We start from the raw sequence: 21,948 nt of genomic DNA, 5'->3' as shown, positions 1-21,948 counted from the left end.
CACCAAACTTTGAACTCGAGCCTGCTCTAGATCTAGGTCTTACTGAGGTGTGTGTCTCTGCGCTGGTGCAGGGTGTGGGTAAGCGCTGTGATGGGTCTTCCACACTGCTTATTTCCAGCTCTTCAATAGAGGAGGAATCCTCTTGGTTGGAAGTGAGGACGTGGCTGAAGCTAAGGGACTGGCTGGCTGAGGGTGTCGGTCGCTTGGCAGAGCTCCCTGTGAACCAAAATAGAGATGACTAGCATATGGCAACACAGTCAAAAGCAGGAGAGTGACCACTCACAGTTGCATTGAGAGAGGGATGATGTGGTGCAGGGTCCTCATGAGGGTTCACCGCCGACCTCACCGTCGCCCCAGGCACGGTCCATATCCTCACCAGTCAGCGTGATGGCACACCCGTCAAAGTGAGCGAAGGGCCTAATGTGAGCCACTCCACCCCAAGTCTGGGACCTCTCCCTGTTGTTGTGAGCAGGCTTCTCCTGCATGAAAACAGATGGAGACAGTGTGAGCAGGACACATGGCACTGCGTGGAATGTTTGTGTGGTGAGCGGAGCCATGGATGGGATGATGACGCAAGCACCAGGGATATGAGCCCGATGGAGATGTGAAGGTACACGTGAGAGTTAAGTGGTGTTGTCCCTTGAGGTGTGAGATCACTGTGGGTGTGTGATGGATTTGTGAGTGTGTGAGTTGAGAGTGATGAGAAGTGTAACTTACCCTGGCAGAATGAATGAAACCATTTATCCTGTAGTAGCACTGGGTGGCTGTCCACTTTTGTAGGGCATTGGTGTTGACCACCGCTGCCACCACTGCTGCCACCACCTCCCATGCTGGATTTGTGCTGCCCCTCCTGCAGCCAGAGCAGGGATAGAGGACATCACAACAAGCCTCCACTGCATCCAAAAGGCGTCGAGGGATGGGAGGCTGCAGTCTTCTTGACTTTCGGGGCCATGTCTCCTATGCAGCAGCACTGGGAGGTGTGCACGCAGCTGCACTTTAAATATGGTGTCTGGCGTGATGATGCAGCAAGGTGATGGCGTGGCAGGCGAATGAGAGTCCACCATCGAAACATGGTTCCCGGGAATGCATGATTAATGTGGCGGGATTGGGACACTACGGCGCAAAAACCCGCCATTGCGGCCAGCGGGGAAAATGTTCTTTTTCCTGTCCGCTGCCGCACTTAATGTAAATCTGGGATGATTCTGCCCACAGTGTCACAGCGTAGCTTTATTATAAACTATCTAATGCCTTGAAAATTAAATTTTATTAGCACTGGGAAGTTTCATTAGTACTATGGCCTCTGGCATGATTGAACTTGAATGTTCTGCAGACCACGTGCCATGTTTTGATAGAATTTTTGCAACCAGTTTTTATGGATAGGCACAAAGTGTTGGAATGTGTGATTCAACTGCTCTTAAATATCTGGCTCCAGATCAGAAGAATCCGTAGAAAATATTTTATCCTCTGTAGTAAATGGCACTTTGAAATGTGATTTGGAGAATAAGGGAAATACCTTCAAACCATTACAGGAATAGATACATGAGAGCACATTATTCTATTTACTCCTTTTTTTCTGACCTGTGTGCCCATGGGGAAACAGCCAAAAAGTTCACATTGTAAACCGCACATTAATGTGACATTGAAAATGGTACCCCAATCTTTGGAGTGTGTGGAGTTGCATGTTCCTAGGTTCTATACCATTAAGATTGCTTTATGGAAAGTGGAATTGTATTGATAGTGTGTTATTTAGCATTTATGTTTTTAACATAGATCCATACCTACAAAACTATGACTTTCATGGGATGGGGGTATTCAACAGCCACACCCACTCCACCATGTCACCTACACTCCATCTCTCACTTTTTAATCATCCCTGTCCCCTGACACGCACTGTAAGACATGCAGACACAGACAAACACACAAAGAGACACTTACACACACTCTCTCTCTCTCTCTCTATCTGTCTGTATGTCTTTCTCTTTCTGTATGTCTCTCTCCATCTCATTATAGATTCTGAGGAACAGCCCAACAATTATAAGCATTTTTATGGCAGAAATGAATATTAAAAAATTCATGATGTCCTTTTGAAACATCAGGTAACATGTGCTTGAATATTGTTGAGCAACCACATAGATTCCAGTTAATGGACGTGACCATAGAATTATATGAATTTTGTTGAGAGGATAATTAATATCTTAATTATTTTTTTGTTTAAATGTCAGGTCCAACATCGTGGGTCCCTCCAGTTGCAGCAGTGGGCCAGCCTGCCCTCATACCTCCCACGTATGGGATGACGCAACCACCAGCATTCAATGTTCAAGGTCCAGTGATTGGAGTTACACCCACAATGCCACCTCCAGTTCCCCCTCAACTTCCACTTATGACAGCACATTATCAAGTACAACATCCTTCACAGCCTTTAACCAACATGGTTGTTAATCTGCAGAGTCAGCCTTTGTACACAACTAGTCAGCCGATTACCATGTCCCCTCTCACTGGGGTGGGTCAGGTGACTCAGCCTGCCCCAAGCACAGTAGGGAATGGTCACATGAGTTGTCCCATTCTGCATCCATCTGCTGTGCCCTCAGCTGCTCTTCCTAGTAATGCTCAAGGAGTCAATGAGCAGGTTGTTCCCCATCTTCCTTTAAATCCACCACAAATTGAAGACAACAGAAATGGTGTGCAGATGTTACGGACTGTTGGGATGGGAAAGTACGAGTTTATGGACCCTTGGCACCCGAAAGGTAGGTCCATTTAGATGCTTTATTGTCTATTTCAGTCATTATCCATGTTTCATTGTTGCACTTTTTGACTTGGGACATCATGGTCTACAGACTTGTAGAAGAAGTTGATAGTTTAGACATTGGGTTTTACACAACTGTCTGTACTTATGGCTCTTAAACCATTTTTGAGACAATTATAGTATTCTTTTAAGCAATGTTTCTAGAACAGCTTTAATAAATGTCTCCTAAATATAATCATTCCTTCCTGTATCAATCAAATTATTCAGTAGGTATTTGAGATAATTGGCAAGAGGTATCAATTGTGAAATACCAGATCTTATTACCCAGGAAGGACAATGGTGATACTTTGCAATTTTTAATGAATTGTCTTTGTGGCTGCACAGTTTATTATCCTTAATCATCCTAAGTTGTGTAACTGGAATTCATGAATAGCAACAATGACCTACAAGTGCTTATCCGTTACACTATTCAGTGCTTATTTACATATAGAACTTAATTGGCTGCATGGAAGACTGTTGAGTCCTTTGTAATTTGCATTAAGGTCAAGTGTTCATCAAGGAATTGAATCTGAAGCAGCAAGACTTCAATTGAGAAAAAACCTCTTGCGCGCTCTAAATTATGAATTTTCAGTGTAAGTCTTTATAAATTCATAAAGAAGACAGTCAAAGGCAATGGAATGTATCTGCTGCATAAAAAAACAAAATAAAATTCGCTTTGCAGAGATAAAAAGAAGAAACAATAATGCTGGAAATCTGGAATTAAAAACAAAAGGTGGGAGAGATGTACAGCCAGTCAATCAAAATCTGAAATAGAAATATGATTTTTTCAAATCCGAAATGTCAGCTTATCTTAAAATGCTGTGGACTTCCAGCATTTACTGTCACTATTGAAACACCTTTATCTGACTTGTATTAAAAGTTTAATATACAATGCAACAAAAGCTTGACTTAAAATAATTGAGGCCTAAAAAGACCTATTTACACATTCATGTTAATCCATCGCTATATGTACAATGTAATACTTTTGAGTTGGATCAGTTGGAAGCTTTTCCTTCATCTGTCCAATAGGAAATTAGTTATTTTTACTATTCTCAATTATTTATGGGATTAAAAATAAGAGTTAATTTGCATTCATATAGTACTGCTAATATAAAAAGAATGCCCCAAGGTGCTTCAGAAATAATAAATGCTTTAGCAAGAAACATTAGCAAGGGTGGTTAAAGATTTAGCCATGGTGGTGATTTTTACTGAGGGCTGTAAAGCAAGATAGAAGAGGGATGCAGGGTTTTAGGCGGGTAAGTCCAGTGCACGGCTTCTTGACAGCTGAAGACACAGCCACAAGCAATGGGGCAAAGAGAGAAGTGGACGTGCAAAAGACTAGATTAAGAGAAATGAAGGGTTTGGAAGGAGGTTGAGTGGCTGTAGGCTTAAAGGAGTTTACAGAGATACAGAGGAAAAAGGTAATGAAAGCATTTAAAACTCATGATGAGATATTAAATTAGGAGTTTGGGGGACTGGAAGCCAAGGGCAGGAGTGATGGGTGATTTGTTCTAATTTTGTATAAACAATAGTTGCAGTTTGGTTAGGCAGTGATTGGGTTGTATTACAAATAATTGTGGTCTGGTGTTTGGATAATATAAACAAGAACTAATTTTTGATACATAGGAGCGTGGAAAGGAAGAAGGGAAAATATAAAAATCATTATACTGTTATCAGTTTTCAGTTTTTAAAGCGCTCTCTTTCCTTAAGTCAATGAAGCAAAGCCATAAATCTAATCATTGCTGTTATAGTATTAACATACAATAGATGTCTAATGCATTTGAGTGACATTCTTCTGCTATTATTACCAAGGTATTAACCTATTGGTTTTAAACCAAGTAATCTTATTTTATAGGAAATACATTAAGTGTTCATGACATGCATAGTATAATTTGTAGCCCATAAATCATTTATTGGAGCAATCTTAACCACTGCAATGCCAAAATAAATCTTATTTATGCAGTTTTGGCAAAATAGTTTCACAATATTATCAGAAGGTTTGGCTGTTTTGCAGTTAAAATATAAATTTCTGGTGAAATAAATTATAATAGGCAGTTGTATAACGTGGAACACTGGATGCCAAAAAAGTCATAGGTGCGTCTGTTGAAGTCGCCAAGTGTAGGATTTGTGAGAGCTATTGAATTCGAGTGAAATGAAGTGAGAGACAGAGGGAAAATCATTGTTCACAGAGACTGATCTCTCTGCTGACTATACTCCATCTTGTTTGATTTTAGAAGTTATAAATATATTAAAGGAATAATCCTTTAATAATAGTTTGGTCTGCACCTCAAGAGTTTGTATCAAAATCACATAAATAATTTAAAGCAAATGCATTGGGATAAGATAACCTTTTGAACACATTCAATGAAATGGTTGGCCTCCCAACTAGGACAACAATTATCACATGTTCATGAAGAAGTACAGAAGTTGATGTGACCAATTTTCGTGACTTTTTCACCCTCAAGGGCGAAGGTCAGGATACAGGAATGGCAATTCGTTTTGCTAGGCCCTTGCCTCCTATATGGTCAGGGTTTGTTCCAGGGCTTCCCGAAGGGATGGGGTGGGTCCTGCACTTACTGGAGGGGTTAGCCAATCACTGGTATGTAAACAGGGCAGGAGAAAACATTGCTGGTTACAGACCTTACCTTCCTGAGATTCCACACCCAAGTCCTTCCAGCACAAGAATGCTTAATGAAACCTGACACTATGGACTTCTCTTGGGTCACCACATGCTGGAAGGTCAGTAATGGTGCCAGGGACATGTAGAAGTGTACATATATTAATTGTAGTTTAATACCTAAGCATGATGAGTTACACTACTTAGGTTCTCCATTAGCTGACAGAAGGCCTCAATCTCAGAATAACAATGCGCAGCTGTGACCTTATGAAACCTATGGCTGTGCTTAAAATTCTTGCTGTTTTTGCGGGCAAGACTCATCCAGAGGGTGGGCCTGGTAGTGGGATGCACCTAGTTAGATGATTATCTGAAATGGGAAACAGTGGCACTCCTTAGGCTGGATGCTGCTTTTCTGCAGTATTGGGGCAGGAGGGGAGTGGGTCAAGAAAATTAGTCCCATAATAATATCTTCACCTGGCTTCAGCTTAGAGTATCCCTTTTTTGTAATTCCACATTTAATGTTGCTCAACAGAGCCTTATGTATAAGCTTCATCCTTGGCATTAGGAGAAGCAATCCGGTTCAAAGTTGAAATTGGGTTGCCAGGTACACCCCATTTACTAGATTCCAGTAATCAAGTATATGCTTGTCACTGTACCACTAGAGGATTTGTTTTTGCCCCTGTGCTGAACTGTCAACAATTAAATTATCCACCTTTGTCTTGCACTAACAGGGAAGGGTTAAGTGTATTTCTTCACTTACTTTCTATTCCCCCTCCCCGACCCCAACATCATTTCATCCATTCCAACATGAAATATGGATTATGACTCACCATGAGATTGCTGGTTAAGATCAAGTAAACTGACCATAGTCCATTGCAAATCACAGCCCATTTCTTTGAGAACAGATATGATATTTGAATGCATTAAAAAAGTTAATTTTTTCTTGTTGTATCAGCTGAGTCTTATTTGTGTGCTTTCAGCCACTTGTCATAACAGTGGGGAGTTAATTTCTGTGGCAAAGATAATAGTGAGGCTTTGACCTTTGTAACTCTTTTGTTATAAAACAAATAAACTAAATTAACAAACCAAGGGACAAAATAAAAGGCAGCCCCTCAAAGGGAAACTACAAAAACAAAAGACAAAATTTAAAGGAAACTTTCAAACTTTAAACCAAAGTGTGATTAAAGGGGTGAATAAAAAAATCTCAGTCCCCGCGGTGCCTACCAAGTACAGAAGGCCTCGACGGGGCCAGCGGACACCGCGTGCTCCTTCTTCAGGGACACCCGGCAACGAACATTGCCACAGAAGAGGGGCAAATAATCGGACTGCATGACCCCCTAGATTGCCCGCTGCCTGGACCTGTTGATGGCCAACTTGGCCAGACCCAGGAGCAGGTTCACAAGGAGGTCCTCCTCCCTCCCCACCCCCCAGATGAACATCATATACTTTTTAAAGGGATTGCTCATCCAAACCTAAATTGACCCACTTGTTTGTGAATTAACCAGAAATGGCTCAATATGGATCACTTCAGATTTTCAGTATAGTGCAGTTTGTCGCTCATCTCTAGCTAAGACATGTGGAGTTGATCATGTGACAACAATTTAATGACCTCATCACAAAATAACTCTGAGTAATTTGTGTCTTTTGACTTTGCCCTGGAAAATCTCTGGAGGTGATCGACGCGAGTCCCCTGTCAGCACCATGGACCAAGCTCAGCCCAGACTTGACACCACGGAAGAACTTCAAACAGGTGAGGTGTCTTTAGCTGATCAGGGCCTAATGGGGACTGAGCCTCCCACAAGTTGCTTACCTTGGGTGGTTCAGGTTGTCAGCCATTAGCATCATGAGTAACTGAGTGGTAAAGTGGCCATAAATGGCCTATGGATAAGTTCTGTGGACAGATCCTCATTGGCATGACTTCCCACCTCAGACCCAGTGATTCTTCTCCTTGGTTGGCCCTTTGTCCAGTGCACAGGCACAACAACAACAACAGTATAACATCCTCAGTAAAGATTGGATGGAACTCAGAAAAATAGGTTATAAGTGGAATTCTGCCCTCCTGTGCTTGAGCACTAATCCAACTTATGTTTCTTACATTCATCTGTATAGGAGTTTTGATGGCAAGAGATTTAGCTTTCATAGCTGCTCATGTTCTGCATGAAAATATTTTGGTGTCCTTAAATATTCAAGTACAATTAATTGCCGGGTTCATGAGGCAAAAAATCTTCCCATTGGTTCCCAAGCTGCTTTTAGACCATACAGGCATGAGAAAAGCAGGCCTGGAATTGAAAATCTGCCTACAAGTTATTTCTCCCCACTTCACCCATCCCACCCCCACCCCCACCCCCACCCCCACCCCCACCCCCACCCCCCTCCATCCCACCCCACCACCTTCCAACCTTGGTTATTCCAGGTAAGAAGTTAAGAAGTCCATGCTCAGAGTTTTGCTGTGATGATGAGTTGGAGTTAATAAAATTCAGTTTCCTTCTAAATGAACCATGACTATGTTAATGGGCAGTTCAAACTTGCTAAGATATTTTTAGAAGCTTAAAGCCAAATCTTCTGTCCTGCTATAAAATTATTCACCTGGAGTAGGGCACAAAAATACAATTATGCTCTCAGTTACCACTGGGATCTACAGGCTCACAGCATAATATACATATATCCAATGTATTGTCACACGGGAACAGGGCTTAAGCACAGTTTCCTTTTTGTGAAGTATCATTATTCCTTCATAGAAAGGCTGCTCTTAACCCTGCTAAGAAGGTGATGTAGCCTTCCAGAAGTTCTTTAGGGCAGCTTCTTTACTTAAGCATTGCCAGTTCTGTGATCAGCAGCCTAAGATTCTCACTCCATTTCTGACCTCTTTTTCTAATGTCCCCACTAGTTGTGGCAATCTAATAAGAGGCCCATATTAAGGAAGTAGTAGCCTCTTCAATTTAGTCTGTCCATTTTAAAATTTTAAATTACTATCTCATCAGTGCCTATGATGGAATCCCAGGAGTATTCAGAGTAACATCTGCTTGTGTTAGAGACAGATATCAGGAAAGAATTATGGTACAAGACTGTAGGAATAAAGTTTTTTAAAGAAGGGACAAAATGCTAATATGTTGAAGATCATTTGTAAACTAGGTGAGCTGAATTGACATTCAAATGGAAGATTAAAATAAAATAACCTGAAATAAGTTAATGAACCAGCTGAGTATGGGGTTAACAATCAAACAAAATGCTACAGACACCTCCTTTGGGGAAGGCCTGCCAAATTAAGTGTCAATCAGGCACTTAACAAGACAGCAGAGGGCCTTGCCCAGAATCAAGGACTGTGGGGGTGGATGCCCCACCCATCAAGAGCTACCAGCCAATCAGAGGCCAGCAGCTCTTTATTGAACGGCAGCACTGTCACGGAGGCGGTGGCTGCTACTGGCACTACATCACCTGAAGCTTAGGATTGGTGGTGAACCCAAGCACAGGTGAGTGATGAAAAGAGGGTGGTCGCCGGAGAGGGGGACAGTGGGAGTCAGCAGCAAGAGCAGGGGGCTGGCTCTCAGTGCCCCCCCTCTTGTTGCTGGGTTCCTCAGTCAGTGCCTTTGAATGACGCCCCCCCCCCCACCAGCCACTGTTGGAGCCCACAAGCAACCCCGACAGGTTTCATCCACCACCATTGGTTGAATGCCAGCTGCAGTGGATGAAGCCCCTAGTTGGACTTTAATTACCTACTTAATGGCTTCAATCAGCAGCGGGGCGGGATGGCCATCCACTGGACTTCCTGCCTCAGACTTAATCTGGTGGAGGTGGAAAGGTAACAGGGTTCCCAACAAACAAGTTTTTAATAACTCACTACCTTAGGCCTTTTCTAGTCCTGACTCCGCTTCCCAGCAGCCTAACTTGGTGGAAAACCACACAATAGTTTCCTTGATCAGGCCACTGGTTAAAATAGCAGTCACGCCCTATTAGAGCCCAATTTAACACATTTAAGGAGGGACCACACTAGTTTCTGGTGCACGCCCTTACCATCTGCTCAGAAAAGCAAGTTAAAATTGAAGACTGCAGGAAGGGAGCAGGATGTCAGTGGGTAAGTCTCCCAGCCAATTCTAACTGCCCCTACACAGGACAGGATTTTGACCTTGGTGTGTGCGCACACACCCGACACGCTGGAGTGTAAAATAGTGCGCGATGATGTTGGGCGAGTGTCCCGATGTCATCGTGCACTCGTGCGATATTTCAGTCGGCGGGTGCATGCGAGTGTTGGCAATGCACCTGCCGGCAATTAAGAGGCCTATTAAGGCCATTAAAGTTGCAATTAGCGGGGTTTTTTGCTGCCCATCCAACATTACGGTTGGCAGGCTGGCAAATCGGTCAGGCGGCCTTTGCATTTTTGAGGAAACCTCATCCAAGGGTGGGATGAGGTTTCCAAGATTAATTTAAAAAAAGATAAAAATGTGTGAACAGAATTTTCAATATTCATATCATTCTGACACGTGAACATTGTTTCCGGATTTTACATTATGTTTTTATTGATTTTTAATTTGTCAGCTCCCCGAGGCAGCTCTCTGCCTTCAGGGAGCTTTCCTTCCGTACTCCCCTGTGCCTGCGCTGACATCAGCGCTCGCCCTCCTCCAGCCCACACCCTGGCAGCTCAGAGCGTTTCAGTGTGCCTTTCACTTGGTCAGATGCTGGATCTCTGAAACCCATCCAAAAGATTTTAATGAGGTTCAGCTGCTAATTTCAGCAGGACCTGGGCATCACTGGCCTTGTTGGCTTCTTCAACACTCCCTGGACTCCCTGCACACTCCCCATCTCCCCATAAATATAGGGGCCAGAGGATCATCAGTTTAAAATTGACACTAAGAGTGAAGAAAAGAGTAAAGAGATATTCCTTTACACAGGAGAAATGTTGGTGCATGGAAAATTTTGCCACAGGACGTGGTTAAGACTGAGAACATTGCATTTTTTTAAGGGGATGTAGGATAAATATTTGAAGCAGAGGAAGGTGTGGCAGAGGGATTTACTTTTGATTACAGTCCTAGAGCAAGAACAGACTTAGTGAGCTGGATTTCAACAGCCAAATATGAATGTGGTTGGGTCAGGACAGATGTCAAAACGTTAATAATCTGAACCCCCAACCCCAATCCACCTTTAACCTGCCTAACATCCAGGTTTTAACAGAGGTGGGACAAGGGGTGGGCAGCCAATCCACTCCCAGGAGGTGAATTAGCAATTTTAATATTTTAATGAGACCAAGCCCTCTGATGTAACGTGCTTTACAGGTTTTACACTGCAGGGCTGGGTTTTCTGGGGCTCAGGAAACCTGGAAGCTTAATGGAGGCAAGGTTCACTTTGGGAGGAAGATAGCAGTCTTTACTGCATGGCTTGTGGACTGGAAGGAGCATGAGTGCTTGCCCCCCACACCTCACACCCATCCCTTCCCCCCAGCCTCCCAAGCTCTCTCCCCGATCTGACACCACCCCTAATCAAAGGCCCCTTAGGTAAAGGGATTGGATCCACCCCTCTCCCCAGCTTTGAGGATTTGGATCTACCTGTTCCTGTGGCCTGCTCCTGTGCCCCTCCCCATCTGACTGGAAGCCAAGGCAGTCAGTCAGTAAGGCCATGGGCAGGGAAGCTGACAATGACAAAAGACGCATGCTGTGCCACATCATGGAGGGAAACACAAACTTATGAGTTTCCCATCCAGAACTTCACCCCATCCTGTTCACATAACCGACCCCTGTAAATATCCAGATCGATGGATCAATTCTACACTGTAAACTGAAGTGGTTTTATTTACATCAGAAGTATAGTATTCCAGAATTGATGAATCCAGAGTGGCAATTGGGCCATCGGACCAATTTGAAGGTGCGTCCACACAGGGCACAGTTTAATGCCCTCACTGCCCCCCCACACTCCCCAGGCAGTAAGATGGGGGGAACATGTGATTGGGCATTTAATCGAGTACTGGGTGGAGTCCCGTCGCCTTACCACTTCTGTCCGATTAAGTCCAGGGTGGGAAGGCTTGTGGATGACCTACCTGCCCAGATGCTAACTGAGGCACTTAAGTGGGCAATTAATGCCCACTTAAGGGCTTTATCAGTGGCGGGTGGAAGAGTCACCACGCAGAAAGCCTGAAAAGCAAATCCTTGCTGGGGGGATGAAGGTGGTGGAATCTCTCCTTAAAAGGCATTCAGTGCCTGATCCAGAGAACCGGCATCAGGAAGGTGTGGGCTGGGGGAAGAGTGCTGAAAGCTACCCCGCTGCCCTTCCCTCTGATCTCCCTCTCCCTTCCCTTGTTCAAAGAAGTAGGTTTTAAGGAGTGTCTTAAAGGAGGAAAGTGAGGTAGAGAGGCAGAGAGGTGTAGGGAAAGTATTTGAGAGCAGAGACCCTAGGCAACTAAGGCGCAGCCAGCAAAGGTGGCCTGATTAAAATCTGGATGCTTGAAGCCAGAATTCGAGGAGCATAGATATCTTAGAAGATTGAGGAGCTGGAGGAGATTACACAGATAGGAGGGACAAGGCCTTGGAGGGAATTGAAAACAAGGATGAGAATTTTAAAATTAAGGCGTTGCTTAACTGGGAACCCATGTAGGTCAGTGAGCGTGGGTTAAGACATGAATAGCAGAGTTTACAAAGGATGGAATATGGAAGACCAACCAGTAATGCATTAGAATGGTGAATTCTAGAGTAATGAAGGCATGGATGAAGGTTTCAGCAGCAATGAGCTGAGACGGGGCAATGTTGGGTGAATTTATGGATATGGAAATGAGTGGCCTTAGTGAATGCATGAAATTAAGGTCAGAAGCTCATTTCAGGATCAAGTGTAACAGTAAGTTTGCAAGCAGACTAGTTTAATCCAAGCTGTTGCCAGGGTAAGAATGGAGTCAGTTGCTAAGGAATGGAATTTGGAGCAGGGACTGAAAACAATGGCTTCATTCTTACCAATATTTAATTGGAGGACATTTCTGCTCTTCCAGTATTGGGTGTCAATCAGCAATCTGCTAATTTACCAACAGTGGAGGAGTTGAGAGAGGTATTGGTGAGGTGCAACTGGGTGCCATCAGCATGAATGTGAAAACTAACACTGACACTAACACGAGAGATAGGAGGGGGTTAAGAACAAATCCTTCAGGGACACCAGAACTGTACAGGAGCAAGAAGAGCCTATTCAGGCACACTGTAACTTCTGGATATCCGTGTAAATGAATTTACCGCAAATTGCAGTGTCACTGTGTCCCTCAGTAGCAGTGAACTTCTCAGCGTTCCTGCTATTGGGACCACACAATCCGTGCCAATATTTGTGGGTCTCAGCCGGTTTACCACTTCCCACCTGTTCTCCAAATCATTTTGCACAAAGAGTGTTCCCCTGGCCCATAGGGGGTTCAGGGCTGCATGTTTTTTTAATTTATTCGCATGATCTGAGTGGCATGGGCAATTCTGCATTTATCCCTAACGAATATCAGCAGATAATGGATTGGGATGAGTACAAAAGTAAAGTAAAAGCAATTAAGAAACAAAGCAGAAGAACTATAATGGAAAATTCAGTTAGGGTAACAAGGAATATGGAAAGAAATGTCAGGCATTTCAATAAATATATTTGAGGGCTGAGTAAAAACAAATAAATGATGGGGCCATTCAAAGACACTAGGCACCCTGGTTGTTGGATTTGTACATATTTTTCCAGCAAGAGAAGTGTTGGCAATGATCACAACACACAGATTTGAGATTAAAATCCAGTACATCTCATCAAAGTCCTGCTGACTGTAGTAGAATTGGTAGATTTGTTTGTTCCACATGTGAAACTCACTTGAAGAGAAACATCACTTAAAATTGTGTTTTTGGTTTTGTTTAAAGTTCATATGTAGGTTGCCATCAGATGATGAAACGGGGTTTTGGAGCACATATTAATATTCTAATTTTACCCTCTTGGTTGGACCCCAGCGCAATCCATTGAGGCCTCATTGAACTCCCCATCAGGGTCAATTAGGTTGTACCATTATAATTATCTATGAACACATCACCCAGCACAAGCCAGCCTATACAAAACTGCAATGCAGAGCTGCTGCTTAATTTAACTAACTATTCTACATAACTTTACAAGGGAATTTACAAAGCAAGTTAGAATCCTTGCTATACATTAAACAAAACCTATTATGCAAAAATTTACAGAGACCATTTGGCAATACAAATGTCTTCTAACATTAAAACAATTTGGTGTCGATTTTAAAAAGTTCTCAGAAACTCCAGTGAAACTTTAACATGTGGCCCCACTCCACTGTGAAGTTATATCACTCCTGAGACCCTGTGTCAGACCAGAACCTGATTCCTGAGTTCCATCACCTCTGCACTGTTGCACACTCAACAATATGTCACAGTACAAACTAAGTCTTAAACTGAGTAACTGTAATAAAATTATAAATTCCTTGCATGTCAAAACTTGGATGTTGCCTGCCAAACCAGATATCTTCCAGTAATAAATTAAGGTCCTTGTTTAGTCGTTGGAGCAGATTGCAATTTGTCAAAGATGAGCAATCCTAAAGTTACAACTCATTAAATGAAATTATTATGCGGGCAGCTGGCAGTCTTCAATTGAAAGTGAAATGAGTTTAACTCACACAGTATGTTCTTTTATAATGATGAAGTTCTTTGGAACATGACCTGTAAAGTGTAAAGAATGGCTGCTGAAACAAATATCAGATGAAGCTAGTTCTGAAGTAAATGGATGACCTTCTCAAACATTGCATTGGAGAGTTGCAGAATGTTTTACCAAGCCTTTCACAAGACTGAATTTGTCTTTTCAATGAAAATGTGAGTTCAGCGAAAGATAAGACTTGTTTCTCTGTGCTGGCTGTATTTACGGCTGAAGAATCAAATTTTAATTAGATCAGTCTGTATATTAGCTTTCTCACATAGTACCTCCTATTAGAAAAATGACTTAAATGTCATCTGTTTGAACAAAACAATATTGGAAATTGCAAGTTAAATATTGTGCCATTTCATGTAAAGGCATCAGGTCAATTGATGCATTTTTACAGTTGTCAGAGTGCAATCAACAATGCACTTGTGCAGCCTTTTTTAACTTGAAGTGAAAATATCAGCTGGTTAGAACCCTGTATGTCTGATTATTAATTTAACTTTCTGAAATTATACTAAATACCTAATGCTTGTCTCCAATGCAAATGAAAGATGAAAATGTGTAGTGATCAAAATAGTACCAATATAAGTGTACAGAGACAGTAAATCTATGGACCATGATCCTGAGATTTGTGTTGGCACCAAGAGGCCATTTAATTTGCATAGACCTAGCAGGAGAGCACCCCTGTGGGTGCATCTCCAGCATCTGCTTGAGCTAGAAAATCTGGTGCCTAGCACCCTAGGGAAGGTGGGGTAGAATTGTGCAGCCATCACTCCAGAGACTCCATGAAGCCTGCCCTTAGCCCCCGAAGAGCTCAATCCCCAAAAGAAAAATGTCTGCAGTTTGGAGGTCTGGACCACTTGGTGGGCCTGCTTCTGCCCGTTAGATTGATATACTGATATACCTCACCTGTCTCAGTACCATAGTTGCCAAGTCCCGACTGTGGCAGAAAAGCAAGATCTCCCAGTTTAGACAGCTTTATCCCTAGGGGGGGCCCCTTGATGTCATTTGCATTAAGGAGCGGCAAGAGGGTCCACCCCTTACAAAGTTGCCCTGAAATGGCAGGGACCTAATGAGATCTTCTGGAGTCACAGTGGGACTCTTGTGGACTCCCCAAGGAAATTCAGGGCTCACTGTTTAGAATAAATGTATTTTCTTCTTGCTACTTCTTGCTATATCTGCATTTTTAATTGTGCTTGCTTTGTTGTGCTTTTATCTCATGGCGTTTCTGTCTGCTTTTTCATGATTTCAGCAGCCTTCTTTCATTAACAGCCTTTACTAAGATACTTTTATTGGTGAATTACTCAGTTTCTGATTTAAATTCTGTAGTTGCTTCTCTTGTCCACTCAATGTGATCCTCTGTCTGATACTGTAAGTCTGCAATTAAATTCCCAATCACAAGCTGCCAAAATGAGGAATGCTGTTTCGTAAACAATTTCTGGAGGTGTTAGAAGTCTAAGGGGAGAATTTGTAGGTCAGCAAGCGGGGCCTGCTTGCCGATGCGTAAAATGACGAGGGGTGAGGCGGGCGTGCGTCCCAATGTCACCCTGCCAATGGCCACTTAAGGCCATTAATAAAGTAATTAAAACATTTAATGGACCTGCCCGTCCAACTTTAAGGTTGGCCAGGCAGGTGAAGAGCCCAGGCGGCCTTCAGAAGAAACATGAAACCTCATCCACAGGCGGGATGAGGTTTCATGGGGGATTTAAAATGTTCCAGGAGTTTCTAAATGAAAGTAATGGACATGTCCCAGCTCATGTGACAGTGTCACATGAGGGGATATGTCAATAATTTTTTTCTCATCTTTAATCAATATTTGAAACCTGAGCCAATCTCCCTGAAGCAGCACTTTGCCTCAGGGACATCTGTGCGCTCTTTTACGCGCATGTGCAAAAGAGCACACTCCCGGCTCAGGGAATCTCCCACCCTCCCCCCCCCGGCCGCACAGGGAGCACATAGCACTTCCTGGCGCACGTCACGCTGGGCAGGCATAAATTGGCCCACCCACTTAAAATGGCGGCTTGCTGAACGGGAACCCGCCCAAGGTGGGGAAAATCCTGTCCTAAATATTTGCGCGCTGGGATTGAAAATTCAGTAATATCACTGACCTTGTTGGTGGAGAAAAAGACATTGGTAATGACAGTCCAGGTCACTGCTGGAAAAACCTAAATATTCTGGATGGATACCTTCTCCCAGACAGTTTTGGGAGAAGATATATAGTGTTGAACCACTAAAAGCTGGAAGTATTCAACAGCCATTGGATCACAGTGTGTGTGTCATTGATCCTGAATGTTATTTTTTGTGCTAAAAAGTGATAACAAATAAATATACTCTTGTCAAATGAAGTAGAAATAAAAAAGCTGTTTTGTACTACCTTCATCAAAGGTTATTTAATATATTTATTTAGTAAACATAGGAATTCCACAAATCTGTTCAATATTTGGATATTTGAAATGGAATGTTCGCTCATTTGTTCCTGAAGTCCATAAATGGCCACTTCCAGCCTCTGTCAGCATTCTGTCTGCATGGAGGGACCACCCAATAAAACATTACAGCCTCCCAGTCCTCCTTTTTGGTCACTCCGTGGCCCATGAAGGGGCCCCCATCAGCAATGGCACCGACAGTACTTAATGATATTCCCTCCCCTTGCCTGCCTGCCTAACTGCAGCATTCCCCAACCCCATTTTTACCCCACTTCAAGGGCGCCCAGCCCTCTCCCTGCAACTGTAACCTCAACACTGGTCTCCACCGCTAGTGGTGGAGCTGCCAAGTCTGCTGAGCTGCTGGCCCTCTAATTGAGCTGGCATGTCTTGGGAGAGATTTGGGGGCTGGGTGGGCATCCTTAATTAAATGGCAGTGCTAGTAGGAGCTGCTTAATTGGCCAGCGGCATTATGCCTCCTTGGGTTCCACAGTTGGCCGATGCATGGTCACCTCACGCTTTCGACCCTGGCAGCAAGACTTCTGCTACCCCGGTAGAATTCAGCCTTGGTGACTGCAAAAAATAATGTCTATAATTCTCTTTCCGTATATTCTGTGTGCAGCACAACCTCAGATAATAAATTTCCATCCCTTTCCCTTTATGCTCTGAGGTCATCAAAGGATTGGTTTGGTGTCTGATGTTCTTAAGAAAATTATGTCTGTGAATTAATTCTGGAGGTATGAGCTATTGCTGTTTTAGATCATGAAAATGCCACACCAATATCTAGACACGGTGATGAAATGACACTAAAAGCTTTTTAAAAAGTGAATTGGAAGAAGGAAAGCACACCCAGAAATGCTAGATGACTTTTTACATTTCATACAAACTAAACTGTGCAGTATTTTCTGATGTTAATTATAATACTATGATGCGATTGTAAGATTGCATTATATTTTTTTTATAAATACCATTGGATCATTTTCACAGAATCACAGTGCAGAAGGAGTGCATTTGGCTCATCAAGTCTGCACTGGCTCTCTGAAAGAGCATTCTGCCTAGTCCCACGCCCCACCTTATTCCCGTAACCTTGCACATTCTTTCTTTTCAGATAGCAATCCAATTCCCTTTTGATCCAACCTGCCTCCACCACTCTCTCAGGAAGTTTGTTCCAAACTCCAACAACCCTCTTGAGTGAAATTTTTTTTCCTCACATCACTCCTACTCCTTTTGCCAATTATTTTGAATCTGTGCCTTCTAGTTCTTGATGCTGTCTTGAATGGGAACAGTTTCTCACTATTTACCCTGTCCACACCCCTCAGGATCTTCAATACCACTATAAAATCTCCTCTCAACCTTCTTTTCTCCAAGGAAAAGAGACCCAACCTCTCCAATCTGTCCTCATAGATTATTCTTGTGAATCTCCTCTGTAGTCTCTCCAATGCCTTCACATTCTTCCTCAAGTATGGTGCCCAGAAATGGACGCATTACTCCATATGAGGCCTAACTAGTGTCTTATACCAGTTAAACAACCTCCTTATTCTTGTACTCAATGACCCTATTAATAAAACCTAAGATACTGTATGCTTTATTAACTGCTCTCTCAACGTGTCCTGCCATCTTCAATGTACATATGTACATATACCCTGAGGTCCCTCTGTTCTTGCACCTCCTTTAGAGTTTCTCCCTTTATTTTATACTGTCTCACCATATTCTTCCTGCCAAAATGAATCACCTCACACTTCTCTGCATTGAACTTCACCTGCCACTTGTCTGCCCGATCCACCAACATGTCTATGTCCTTTTGAAGTTCAAGATTATCCTCATCACAGTTGACAACATTTCCAATCTTCGTATCATCTGCAAAGTTTGAGATCATATCCTGAAGATCACAATCTAGGCCATTAATATATATCAGGAAGAGCAAGGGTCCCAACACTGACCCCTGGGCAACTCCATTACAAACCTCCCTCCAGTCTGAAAAACATCCATTAAGCACTACTCTTTGTTCCTTGTTTTGTCAGCAACTCATCAGCTATCAAGACGTATCTTTAAGTTTACCCTACCATGTGTCAAGCAATGTTTGGCTGTGTATGTGGGGGCTTGACTCATATCTGAATGAAATGTAGCATAAATTGGCTAGACCTGGCATGAAGCTTGTTTAAATATTTGTCAGTAATTACCAGAAAAAGTACTGCTCAATATGTAAGTGTTTCCTTGTGAAGTACAGAAAAGTAGGGGAGTGATGACTATAATTAACATGGGGCTGGCAGGCCACAAGGCTAGAATGAGAAATGAAAATGTCAGTAATGTAGTGTATGTTACTCATCTGAGGTTGAAGTTGAGCATCGTTGATGACAGTGTTGAGAGAATTTTACCCTTCATCCAACCCTGCACTTTTCAATCTGGAAGTGTTAGGTTTGGAATATGCTACAAAATTCTGTGTGTTAATTCTCTCATCAGTCATTACTCATCACAAGGATCCCAATATAACTATTGCCCCTCACCCCCAAGATATATATAGTAGGCCTCATGCATTATATAATAAATAACCATTGTTTTCAAGGGCACCAGTGCTAAGTATTGCCAAAAGATTTAGAGCATAAGAAAATGCAAAATGACAAAATACTATTTGGCCCATTAAGTCTGCTGCAAAGGAGACATTATTTACAGGAGTTGTTTGCAGTGGAAGGATGCACTTGGCATTATAATAATATCACACACAAACAACATGAAAATTTTCTGATGAAATGGCAATTATTATGCAACTCACAGTATTGTATTGTGGCCAGGATTTTCCAGTCCCGACTGGATGTTACAGTTCAAAGTCAATGGACAGAATTTTACATTCGCTGTGCAAGGGCGGACCCGACATGCCAGAACGTAAAATGACACGCGATGACATCGGGCATGTGTCCCAACGCCATCGCACTGTTTCGCAAAATATCATTCGGTGGGCACATACCAGAGTCGGCTGTGCGCCCACCGATAATTGAAAGGCCTATTGAGGCCATTAACTTACTAATTAACTCCAAATTTACACTGCCCGTCCAACCTAACGGTTGGCAGGCAGGTGAAAAGGCTGAGTGGCCTTTACATTTTTTAGGAAACCTCATCCACGAGCGGGATGAGGTTTCCTAAAACTAATACTGATTATTGAAAATAAAAATATGTCCCATCTCATGTGACACAGTCACATGGGATGGGACATGTTTCATTAAATTTCTCATGTTTTTAATAATTTCTTGAAAAAGCACTTCAATCTCCCTGAGGCAGCTTCTTGCCTCAGGGAGATTGAAACGCTCTTTCGCACGCATGCGCCAAAGAGTGCTGCACGTATATAACTCTCCCTTCTCCCCCCACCGGCACTGGTAGCGCTCAGTGATACCGCTCGTGATCCATACTGGGCAGGCCTTAATTAACCGCCCACTCCCGCTGAGCCTGCCTTACCAATGTAAAACCCTGACCAATGGATATTTGGTTGCCTTTCTGAATTTTCTGACCTGCCTAGGACAGGTCCCGCTCTGTATTTAAAAAAAACAAGAACGTTTTGCCGATAAAGCTTGAGGGCATATACCTCTTTCAGCCAAATGATCAACGTTAATATTTTAATTCTAAAATAATAAGTATGTCTGTTGTACTTCTTTGTTGCCTATTATAAAATTAAACTGGCAGCAGGACCAACCAGAAATAACGAATAGCGCCATTCATGGGCTATCAGCTTAGCTATCTCTAACACACCGTGATAGGAGATCATTTGTCTAATTGTTGTTCATTTCAGGAAATAAAAACATTTTATTATATAATTATCATTTTCTTTCATTTTTTTATCGATGTGTAATAAAATAATTTTAATAAATTTACCTTCTCCACCCCAATATGTAAAGCTCAACTTTTTCACACTGACTTAGTGGAATAACTGTATGTAAAACCCATGTTACCAATGTTTTACAAAGAAATTAACTTTATGCTACATTTATATTTTGTTAAAAATCTTGGAGGTGGAATTGCCTGTGCCAGCACCACAAAATGTGCTCGTAGTGAACTGGCAGCCCATTCTTCATCATGATAATATTTATTTTTTATTAACTTGGAAAATATTGTCAAGATTTTTAAATTCAAACTAGTAAAAGCAACAGTGAGTCTCCTAAAAGAGTTTGAACTATCATTCTATGCACTTCCTTGGAAAGAAGATAGAATAAGGTAAAAAAAAAATCATCTAGCGATTTACTACAAGCCAGTTTTGCTCAGTTAGCACAGAGCAATTTTATCCCCTCATGTCCGTATGCACTTTCTGTCTGCAGTACACACTTCCTGTTATAACTTTTATTCTCGCACTTTTGAGCCAACGAGAGATCAGTTAGTTTGCATAATGTATCATGGGGTGAGCACAGCAAGATTTTCATTATCCCCACATTTGTTCACCATTAACTCATGTCCATTGTGTGCATGGGCGAGTTAGTTTAAGGAAGAGAGTAAGAGATGGTGTTATCTGAGCTGTTAATTGGAAATCTGGAATGCATAAGCACACTGGCCAGAATTTCCCTGTCGACGATTTGGGGGCGGGGCCTGCTCGCCGAGGGGAAAGTGATGCGGGATGATGGCAGGCGGAACCCCCGACATCATCCCAGTCCCTTTAAATTTTCAGGAATGCGGGCAGACAGCGAAATTAGCTGTCTGCCCGCCGACCTGTCAATGACCAATTGAGGCCATTGACAGAGTAATTAAAGGCCCTGCCCATCCAACTTTAAGGCTGGCGGGCAGGCCAGGAGCCCCAGCGGGCTTCTGATAATACATGAAACCTCATCCACTGGCGGGATGAGATTTCATGTTCCTTTTTAAAAACTTTAATAAAATGTAATGTGATATATATTAACATGTCCCATCTCGTGTGACATTGTCATATGAGGGGGACATGTTAATAATATTTTCGTTTCTCTATTTTTTAAGTTTTGTACACTGTCACTCTCCCTGAGACAGCACTTAGTCTCAGGGAGCAGTGCGCTCCTTCGTGCGCATGCGCGAAACAGTGCACCTTGACAGCTGGGGATCCCCCCCCCCACCCCCCACCCCCCCACCCCACACAGGAAGTGCTTCCTGTCAGGCAGGCCGCTGGCTGGGCCTTAATTGGCTTGCCCACTCTTAATGGCGGCGGGCCCGGTTTCGGCTGCAGGGGTCGGCTGTCTGTCCACTGCCGAGAAGGTGGGGTCCACACACCCACAAAGGGCAAAATTCTGCCCAATAATTTATTTTGGTGAATGTATTTTAAATTGGCATCAACAGGAGGGAATTGAGTTTGGGCAGAATTTTCCATGTCAGTTGGCGTCAGGCATCAAGGTGGGCATGAGCGGATAATATGGCAGGAAGGCCAAAAATCGGTTTCATGCCATCGTGAAACCAGTTTGTGATTGTCCTGGCGGGCTCCTTTGCCCCCGATGGACGTTGGGAATTTCATTTTAATACATCTGTAAATCATCATAATCCCTGTTTGCTTGAATCATCCCCATGTC

General features: G+C 42.9%; 1 protein-coding gene across 2 annotated transcripts in view; it reads left to right on the top strand.

Annotated features, from left to right (window-relative positions):
* Positions 1 to 21,948, top strand: part of LOC121277683 (kelch-like protein 29) — a 515,535-nt gene that overhangs the window by 335,998 nt on the left and 157,589 nt on the right. For both annotated transcript variants that reach the window (XM_041187306.1, XM_041187307.1), the window contains exons 4-5: positions 2,223 to 2,744; positions 7,072 to 7,149. In XM_041187306.1, coding sequence (XP_041043240.1) covers positions 2,223 to 2,744; positions 7,072 to 7,149 — 600 coding nt within the window. The remainder of the gene's footprint in view (positions 1 to 2,222; positions 2,745 to 7,071; positions 7,150 to 21,948) is intronic.

The sequence above is a fragment of the Carcharodon carcharias genome, chromosome 5 (genome assembly GCF_017639515.1).
Source record: "Carcharodon carcharias isolate sCarCar2 chromosome 5, sCarCar2.pri, whole genome shotgun sequence".
NCBI lineage: Eukaryota > Metazoa > Chordata > Chondrichthyes > Lamniformes > Lamnidae > Carcharodon > Carcharodon carcharias.
Note: the sequence above shows the minus strand (reverse complement) of the source record. Positions and strands in the feature narration are given on the sequence as shown.